This window comes from Cebidichthys violaceus, unplaced genomic scaffold, assembly GCF_023349555.1.
Source record: "Cebidichthys violaceus isolate CVI_PGR_0920_01 unplaced genomic scaffold, fCebVio1.0.p SCAF_2, whole genome shotgun sequence".
Lineage (NCBI taxonomy): Eukaryota > Metazoa > Chordata > Actinopteri > Perciformes > Stichaeidae > Cebidichthys > Cebidichthys violaceus.
In genome coordinates, this window is record NW_027176372.1 from 22,057,837 (window position 1) to 22,068,232 (window position 10,396).

Here is a 10,396-nt window from a genome sequence, read left to right on the forward strand (position 1 = left end):
AACAGCAGATTATTCAATGATGACATTTTGATCATGGAGTGCGATAAAGGATGGTTTATATCTGGACATTTGTTTTACAGAAATATTATTGCCATTGTTACTAAAATATTTACATTAATCGTAGGTCTGAGATGATCTCTCTAGAATGGAACGCTGTGCACAGACATCGTGACTGACGTCTTGTTTCCATTGTGTTCCTTCAACATACACAATACTACAAAAACATAAAACCAGTTGATACAATATACTTTAGCTCAATGTAACTTTTTCACAACAACCCTCAAGGTTATGTTATATTCCTGAACGTCAATACTAAAATCATTTTTATAGGAATCACATCAACACATTACTTATTCAATTACTGTCTTTATTTGCAAATAGATTTAGACACACAGTATAGTTTTGTTGAGAGGTTTGATAGTTGTTTTTTCTTTTGCCCTGATAATTTAAAACACTTTTAATATGTAGATCTCAAGTTTATTTAGGGTTAAGACTGACTGTATGTCACATTGCTTTTAACTTGCAGGAATTATGAAACATATATGTCGCCGTTTATTTCTGTAAAAGTATTGTACTAGTTTCTACTGTGTTGCAAACATTTAATAAGAAAACCAATCAATGTCCCTGTCTTATACAAGATCAACTAACTAAAGTTATTTTCAAAATAAACAAATTATGACTAAAGACTTAATGAAATTATGCCATTATAAAAGAAAAGAGAAAACTTTTGAAAAGACTGAAAGCGGTACACCTTAGCATTGATACATAGAGAAGTTTACGGCCTTAAAACTGTACATCAGACAAAAGACACAGATGGAAACCTTCTTCAACCCTCTGACTCTTTGAAGGTCAATCTTTCAAACAGTCAACAATGCACAAAATTAAACAAGAATTAAGAGATATGAGATGCTGTAGAATATCAACAAAAGTCATTAAAACGTGTCAAAATGAAACGTAGAACATTTTTCAGGGTTATCAAAGTGAAAGACTGTAACCGATAGATTGTTAATCTTTCATTAAAGTCCTGACACCAGTGTAGACGGTCTCTCCCTCTGCTGTTTTTACATTCTTTCTCTCTGCTCTGCCAGTTTTCCTCTTGGTGAAGGTTGGTGCAGAATAAACCAACATGTCCTCATTTCTCTGAATAAATATGAAAACAGCATATTTTAATTTCTATAGAGTGGAAAGAAAATGCTAATAACTTTTCCATTGTGATGTTTTCTTTATAGACCTTACCTGCTGACCTTGGCGCTCACCGCTGACTGTTGCAGCAACGGCAGCTGTGTTATAAAATAAAGACAGAGATTTAGGATGAAAGACCCTGCAGGTTAATTTACATGTCAGTTGTGTTAATTCTGGAAAGTTAGCTTTTGCAAGATTCTGTTAGAAACGTATATTACCGTTGGACTGATCACAAGTTTTCATCTTGATGGTATAAATCAGGAAGGCAATAACAATCAGACTCATAGCCAGAGCTGCAAATAGCAGAATCAGAACCGTGTTGGCCTTCTGCAAATCCCACATGTTGAGTGCTGAAACTATATGAAAATGAGCAAATAATTGAAGTTAACCATTTTGACAAGATGATATAAGGCATATGGTACAATTGTTTTATGATACATGATCTAAATTAATCTTGATTTATATGGAAATATTCTGCCGTTACCGTACCGTCACCAAAGGACCACGAGCCGGTTTCTGAAACATGAACACAAACAATGACTTTTAGTAAAACTAAATGAAAATGTAATTCCTCCAAAGAGGATTTTACTTGTCACAAGTATTTCCCTACAATCAATCTGTATGGATTTCTATTTGACTTCTGATCAAGATTCATTAACACTTAAATATGCACATTTCATATTAAACTAATTTACCACACTGACTTGCCAGTGGGTTGTTAATCAATAACTTATGTGCAGAAAAACCTTGTTAAACCTCACAGAACTGTATTTCCTTTCATCCTGTCATTAAGATACCAAATATGACAGTGTGTAAAATGATGCCGAAGATATCTAGAATATTTCCATTCGATGGAATGTTGCTGTCATAAAATCTAATATACTAATATATAGTATATCATGCTGTCAAAGAGTATGATATTTTTCAACATTAAAAGCAATTATGGTGGCACTAAAAGGGAGAAAACTGGATATTTACCTTTTATGTCCAGTTTTGTTCTGTTTCCAAATAATATCTCTCCACATGTGGCCACAGCGCAGTAATAAGTCCCGGCATCAGAGGAGCTGACGTTCTTAGAGAAGCTGTAGACACATTTCTGTGGAGAGTGAGCCTCAGGACTCTTCTCACATCCAGCACTGTTGTTTCTTTGTGCATAAATGACACTGGGATAAGATCCATTTGATCCGGCTCTGAACCAGTACACACTCTGTTCTTCTGGACACGTCTTCTCCTCAGAGACAGAGAGGACTGAACACTGCAGAGTCACTGAGTCTCCTGGATGGACTGGATCAGATAAATGCTCTTGTATGACGGCAGTGATATCAGGTTCTGGTCCTGAGAAATACAAACATGATAATAACCATGCTTTAGTGAGCATTGAAGGACATAAGAAATGTTTTTTATCTTTATACATAGATGTAGGATAATTAAATGATGTAAACTGATTTTTCTAAATGTTTACCTCCAATTCTCAGAAATGTTCCTTTCAAAAGTATCACATCGAGTGTGTTCACTCTTAAACAGTAGTAAACTCCAGTATCGCTTAGCTTTGCTTGATGGATATGCAGGAGAAATGTTCCAGGTCCTTGTTTTGTTGTAATGCGAGGAGTCCTATTAACACCATCTTGATCAAAAGTGTATGTTCCTCTAAAGAATTCAGGTAAGTTTCCAGAAACAAGCCTGATCCAAAACAAAGATGATGTTTCCACAGATTTAGTGCGAGCACAAGAAAGAGTCACATTTTGTCCAACACTCTTTGTCTGAATGATTAGATCATCTGTGCATCCTGAAAATATGAAGAGAAACACGGTTCAGTGGTTGTTGACAGAGAAAGAATCAGGTATGTCCTGCTGAATTACAGTAAGAACATGACAATGATATAAATACATATCTGAAGTAAATCTGACATTGCTACATGTACTTACGCCCCACTCTGAGAATCAGCAGTAAATAAAAGATGATCATCATTTTCTTGTTAATCCTCTTGAGACTGCAGTTAAATTAGATCAAATTAGAAAATGAAGTGTCTTAATGTAATCATGTCAAGTGGGAGGGATCAGTTTCAGAGCAATCTGATTGGCCTAAAAATATGAAACAACACCAACAGCGCACTTTTGTTTCATGGTGAGTTTCTACAACTGACACAGAGAGTAAATATGACATGATTTGATTTGATACTAATGTGAACCACATTTATCCAGAAACAATCTGGTTGAAAAGTTTTTTTCATTCACTCTTGTACCATATTTATGAGCGGTGTAGCCTGGTTTCTAGAAACCCTAAACTAGATTGCTGCTGCATTGTTTTGTGATTCATGGGGTGAGAGATGATCTCTGTCCAGAATAAACTAAGCCATGTCCTCCTCTCATGATTAAGGTGTGGTTAAAGTTCGGCAACAATAAAGACTTTAAGGTTAAGATCATTGGAATGACAACTTAACAAGATTTAAGGGGGAATCCAGCAATTAAGTATTACACTCCCAAAAAGTTAGAGAACTTACAAGAGACGGATAAAATTCTTAACAAAGACCAACAAAGTATCAAAAAACACTGGATCATACATTTCCTTTAGTGTGACTCAAAAGTGTCTTTCATTAGAGCTTCACTGACTATAGAAGTCTCTTAAACTTAAACGCTCCAGTTTGCAGTGCAGAATTTTAGTTCTCCAAACCCACTGATGGATGTAAATGACAAATTGCAAACAAGTCCAATATGAATGTATCTCCAAAAGAGAACTGGACTGAATTACTGACACTCATTATGTTTGTGTGTTAGCTTACACATTTAAGGATTGTAGCATTTATGCATCAAAACTGAGATCCAGCAGCTTTGTGGTTAACTCATGACTCTAACATGTCCTGCTGTCTAAAGAAGAGTAACAATCTCTAAATGCTTTACAACCCAGCGTCCCGGTCATTTTAAGCCTTTGTTTGTGTAATCTTCACACAGTTGAGTGCTTGTGTTTGTGCACATATTCAGCATATTACATGTCCTCTCTTTTCTGCAGTAAATGGCTCCTCTGTGTTAGACTGTTCCAACTCCTCCCCTCTGGTAGGCGCTACAGAGCACTGTACGACAAAACCACCAGACACAGGAACAGCTTCTTTCCACTGGCCGTCACTCTGACGAACAATTAATCAGACATACTGCACTATGATCTCCAGTTTGATTTGTGTGCAGAAAAGATGCATTCATCCATTTGTCATCACGATACACAGAGATAGAGACGTGTTAAATGTTATGCACGCTAGCCAATTCAGATGCTCCACATCATCAGTGATGACCCGCCCACTCCTGCCTGTCAGTCACATCAGCAGGAAGAGCACAGCGTACAGAGGAGGGCGGTTCAACCATCCGTCCTCTATTCTCACCTCACTTCTTTTCAGGGGGCTGGTGAGAGGCAGCAGCAGAGCGCCACTCTCACAGGATCACATTCACCTGGAGGAGATTTAAAGTTTCTGACCCGTATATTGTTATCTGTCCAGTGTGAACCTGGGACAAGACCCCAAATAAAACCATATAATCAATAACAAGGTGATTATGAATGAACAATCCTGGGTCACTTCATTCACAGTGGTTGACGTCCTCACACTAACATTAAAATGCAGCCCAGTACAACACCACAAACTCCAGCGTTATAATAATGATCAAAACAGCGTTAAGGTTTCCTCCCAACGAGACAGTTGTATGAAGAAATAAATTATAAAGACGACCGTCTATCTATAGTTTAGGACCGAAACTTCAGTCACATTTGTTAAACCAGCTCGCTGTGGTTTGTGGCCTTCATCAGGTTCTACATATTGTTGACAACGAGCCAAAACACGCTTTGTACTTTCACACACACACACACACACACACACACACACACACACACACACACACACACACACACACACACACACACACACACACACACACACACACACACACACAAAGACACAAATAGACACACATTGACAGTGACCACTGACAAACAAATGATGCGTGGAAACTTAAGCATTGTTGGGGTCGGGTCTCAAACTGAGGTGTCGATACAAACCTTCTTCTCTCACTCTGTTTCATCCTCATGAAGCTTGTTTTGAATGATGTTTTAGCTTTTAATAACACACTTGTTGTTATGATTGTTATTAATATCACATCAACTAACAGGAGTAGGTTAAGGGTTCAGGAGGGTTCGACAAACGCACCCAGTCACGCTATGTCCCGATCATTTTCCATCACACTCCTTTACAGTTTTGTGCTGTTCATTTGTAATTGCTGTCAGAGGGGGAGGTGCTAATCCTTCACTAGACCCACTCTGGTCTATTTGTCGATGCAGAATTTTGAACCTTGATCTTAAGTTAAGTTTGTCTAATTATCTGCAAATAGGTGAGGAAGCCTTGTTTAAGTCTGTGGTGCGGCGATAGAATCAGGTGGTGAATAAATCTGCAGATTAAAACAAAACACACAAATATGCATCTGTGATATTTTAAGATTGCACATGCATATGGTCGTAGATGGTTGCATCTTAAGAACATGAAGGATAGACAGTATCTATACTTTAAATGAGCACAGCAACAAGTAAAAATAGAACAATAAGTTTGTCTGCTGAAGCTTATTGTAGCTCTTCCCTCACTACACATCCTGTTGAATAGTCTGTTGTGAGTAAACAGCCTTGAAGGTTGGTCAAATGGTGCAAAAGTGTCCCACCACAGCTTCAGTCTGTCAGTGTAGCTGTTGCATGTGGCTTTGCTTGCTGCTCTCGCTACATGCAGAAGGGATTTACAAAGTGCTGTGAGACCAGAAAGAGTGACGGGTTTATTCAATTGAGTAGTTGTCCCCTGACATGTTTTTACACTGAATATGTTTTAAAAAGGAAACTAATTGTGTCTACAACATGTAATGCTCAGTATGTGTGTAACTGCTGCACATCAGTTCACTGGTGAAAACCACCAACAGTCTATTTGATCCCTCTCACTTTGTGTCTTCATGTGCACATAACTTTCAAAGCAGACATTTAGACTTGAGAAACACACAAGTGTAACATCATTAATTAAATGGGCCTGTCCTTAATGTTATTGGTTTTACTAGTGCTTTTTGTGCTAAAACAAATCAAAGTATCTGTTATTAAAAATGAGGAAATGATAAACAAACAAAACTATTTAAGAGTGTTTGAAAGATCATCAAGATTTAGATGAAGATCAAAATTGCAATACTTTATCATAATGACAAATTGTACATTCATGAGGCCTCTTTCTCTCACTGTAACCAGTGACATTTTCTTTGTGGCTTTGGCCACATTTCGTCTCACCTTTCCCCAGAACTGTCATTAGAACCAGCAGGCTATGCTGTAGCTAATGCTATTTCAAAAGTCCTCCTTTTCACCTCTTAGTGTTGATTGGACGGCCAAATTTAGACAATTATCACAACATTTGGAGTTTAGCCTAGCTTAGCACAAACACAGGAAGTAAAACAGCTAGCCTACACTGAAAGAGGAAAATAATAGTCTCATTTACATGTTGCATGTCATTAGCAAACAAGCTAGCCAACAATACATCCAAAAATTTACAAAAGCCAACGGCATCACTGTAAAACTGGACTTCAGCTGTTTGGCCAAGCAAATGGCTCCAGTGTGAACTGTTTATGAAGCCACTGATTTTTTGCGCAAGGATCCACCTTGTCAGGCTTCAAGTAATGCGTTTTTGTCCAAACCATTCTGGTTCGGACCAATCAGCATCCTGAGAGGATCTAGTGGCAGCAACAGGCGTGTTTTAGGTCTTTGTGACACGACAAATGCTGCTTCAGCATCACTTATATTAATGTCATTCTGAATAGGGGCGTGGTCCCGTTACACCAGATCTGGAGAGTATTTCTTCAGTAAAGAACAAAGTACAGCGCTGAAGACTTTTCTCAAAGGAGAGGGTGTTTGTTCCCGACTGACGGTGATACACAGATGGTTCATCCAATCACCTGCTGTAACAAACCATCTGGCACTCCAGGTTAATTTAAGTTATGGAAATTTCTTGCAAAAAACAAATAGAAAGTGTGGATTGTGTCACCTGTGCATGCGATTAAAATCAAACATTTCTGCACAATACTAAAATCATTTTTATAGGAATCACATCAACACATTACTTATTCAATTACTGTCTTTATTTGCAAATAGATTTAGACACACAGTATAGTTTTGTTGAGAGGTTTGATAGTTGTTTTTTCTTTTGCCCAAACTTTTAATATTTAGATCTCAAGTTAATTTAGGGTTAAGATTGACTGTATGTCACATTGCTTTTAACTTGCAGGAATTATGAAACATATATGTTGTGGTTTATTTCTGTAAAAGTATTGTACTAGTTTCTACTGTGCTGCAAACATTTAATAAGAAAACCAATCAATCTCTCTGTCTTAAACAAGATCAACTAACTAAAGTTATTTTCAAAATAAACAAATTATGACTGAACACTTAATGAAATTATGCCATTATAAAAGAAAAGAGAAAACTTTTGAAAAGACTGAAAGCGGTACACCTTAGCATTGATACATAGAGAAGTTTACGGCCTTAAAACTGCACATCAGACAAAAGTCACAGATGGAAACCTTCTTCAACCCTCTGACTCTTTGAAGGTCAATCTTTCAAACAGCCAACAATGCACAAAATTAAACAAGAATTAAGAGATATGAGATGCTGTAGAATATCAACAAAAGTCATTAAAACGTGTCAAAATGAAACGTAGAACATTTTTCAGGGTTATCAAAGTGAAAGACTGTAACCGATAGATTGTTAATCTTTCATTAAAGTCCTGACACCAGTGTAGACGGTCTCTCCCTCTGCTGTTTTTACATTCTTTCTCTCTGCTCTGCCAGTTTTCCTCTTGGTGAAGGTTGGTGCAGAATAAGCCAACATGTCCTCATTTCTCTGAATAAATATGAAAACAGCATATTTTAATTTCTATAGAGTGGAAAGAAAATGCTAATAACTTTTCCATTGTGATCTTTTCTTTATAGACCTTACCTGCTGACCTTGGTGCTCACCGCTGGCTGTTGCAGCAACAGCAGCTGTGTTATAAAATAAAAACAGAGATTTAGGATGAAAGACCCTGCAGGTTAATTTACACATGTCAGTTGTGTTAATTCTGAAAAGTTAGCTTTTGCAAGATACTGTTAGAAACGTTTATTACCGTTGGACTGATCACAAGTTTTCATCTTGATGGTATAAATCAGGAAGGCAATAACAATCAGACTCATAGCCAGAGCTGCAAATAGCAGAATCAGAACCGTGTTGGCCTTCTGCAAATCCCACATGTTGAGTGCTGAAACTATATGAAAATGAGCAAATAATTGAAGTTAACTATTTTGACAAGATGATATAAGGCATATGGTACAATTGTTTTGTGATACATGATCTAAATGAATCTTGATTTATATGGAAATATTCTGCCATTACCTTCAACTTCCAGTTCTATTCCGTTTCCAAATAATATCTCTCCACATGTGGCCACAGCGCAGTAATAAGTCCCGGCATCAGAGGAGCTGACATTCTTAGAGAAGCTGTAGACACATTTCTGTGGAGAGTGAGCCTCAGGACTCTTCTCACATCCAGCACTGTTGTTTCTTTGTGCATAAATGACACTGGGATAAGATCCATCTGATCCGGCTCTGAACCAGTACACACTCTGTTCTTCTGGACACGTCTTCTCCTCAGAGTCAGAGAGGACTGAACACTGCAGAGTCACTGAGTCTCCTGGATGGACTGGATCAGATGAACGGTTTTGTATGACGGCAGTGATATCAGGTTCTGGTCCTGAGAAATACAAACATGATATTAACCATGCTTTAGTGAGCATTGAAGGACATAAGAAATGTTTTTTATCTTTATACATACATTTAGGATAATTAAATAATGCAAACTGATTTTTATAAATGTTTACCTCCAATTCTCAGAAATGTTCCATTCAAAAGTATCACATCGAGTCGGTTCACTCTAAAACAGTAGTAAACTCCAGTATCGCTTAGCTTTGCTTGATGAATATGCAGGAGAAATGTTTCGTTTTCTTGTTTTGTTGTAATGCGAGGAGTCGTATTAACACCATCATAATCAAAAGTGAAGGTTCCTCTAAAGAATTCAGGTAAGTTTCCAGAAACAAGCCTGATCCAAAACAAGGATGATGTTTCGACAGATTTAGTGCGAGCACAAGAAAGAGTCACATCTTGTCCAACACTCTTTGTCTCAAAGATCAGATCATCTGTGCATCCTGAAAATGTGAAGAGAAACACGGTTCAGTGGTTGTTGACAGAGAAAGAATCAGGTATGTCCTGCTGAATTACAGTAAGAACATGACAATGATATAAATACATATCTGAAGTAAATCTGACATTGCTACATGTACTTACGCCCCACTCTGAGAATCAGCAGTAAATAAAAGATGATCATCATTTTCTTGTTAATCCTCTTGAGACTGCAGTTAAATTAGATCAAATTAGAAGATGAAGTGTCTTAATGTAATCATGTCAAGTGGGAGGGATCAGTTTCAGAGCAATCTGATTGGCCGGTCGTTATTTTCCAACCTAAAAATATGAATCAACACCAACAGCGCACTTTTGTTTCATGGTGAGTTTCTACAACTATACGACAACTATGACAACTTAACAAGATTTAAGGGGGAATCCAGCAATTAAGTATTACACTCCAAAAAAGTTAGAGAACTTACAAGAGATGGATAAAATTCTTAACAAAGAGTGACAAAGTATCAAAAAACACTGGATCCTACATTTCCTTTCGTGTGACTCAAAAGTGTCTTTCATTAGAGCTTCACTGACTATAGAAGTCTCTTAAACTTAAACGCTCCAGTTTGCAGTGCAGAATTTTAGTTCTCCAAACCCACTGATGGATGTAAATGACAAATTGCAAACAAGTCCAATATGAATGTATCTCCAAAAGAGAACCGGACTGAATTACTGCCACTCATTATGTTTGTGTGTTAGCTTACACATTTAAGGATTGTAGCATTTATGCATCAAAACTGAGATCCAGCAGCTTTGTGGTTAACTCATGGCTCTAACATGTCCAGCTGCAGGATGTGTGTGTAAAAAATGCAAAACAATTTAATTCAAAATGCTAACAGTTTGTCAAGATGCTGTCTAAAGAAGAGTAACAATCTCTAAACTCTTTACAATCCAGCGTCCCGGTCATTTTAAGCCTTTGTTTGTGTAATCTTCACACAGTTGAGTGCTTGTGTTTG

The 10,396-nt window shown here is 37.4% G+C and overlaps 2 protein-coding genes across 3 annotated transcripts; both read right to left on the reverse strand.

Moving 5' to 3' along the window:
* Positions 1-401: 401 nt before the first annotated feature.
* LOC137875709 (signal-regulatory protein beta-2-like) lies at positions 402-3,150 on the reverse strand. Its single transcript, XM_068715179.1, has 7 exons — positions 3,108-3,150; positions 2,645-2,968; positions 2,161-2,517; positions 1,672-1,698; positions 1,401-1,538; positions 1,237-1,280; positions 402-1,140 (listed from the first exon to the last, which is right to left on the reverse strand). Exons 1-7 carry the CDS (start codon positions 3,148-3,150, stop codon positions 1,006-1,008), a joined length of 1,068 nt encoding a protein of 355 aa, XP_068571280.1. The 3' UTR covers positions 402-1,005.
* Positions 3,151-7,389: 4,239 nt separating this feature from the next.
* On the reverse strand, positions 7,390-9,597 carry LOC137875711 (signal-regulatory protein beta-2-like). 2 transcript variants are annotated; one of them, XM_068715181.1, is made up of 6 exons: positions 9,549-9,597; positions 9,086-9,409; positions 8,602-8,958; positions 8,336-8,467; positions 8,170-8,213; positions 7,390-8,073 (listed from the first exon to the last, which is right to left on the reverse strand). In XM_068715181.1, exons 1-6 carry the CDS (start codon positions 9,589-9,591, stop codon positions 7,939-7,941), a joined length of 1,035 nt encoding a protein of 344 aa, XP_068571282.1. In that variant the 5' UTR covers positions 9,592-9,597; the 3' UTR covers positions 7,390-7,938. The 2 variants fall into 2 exon arrangements, with proteins under 2 accessions (XP_068571282.1, XP_068571281.1); XM_068715180.1 differs by having other exon boundaries at positions 8,336-8,473.
* Between the last annotated feature and the right edge of the window lie 799 nt (positions 9,598-10,396).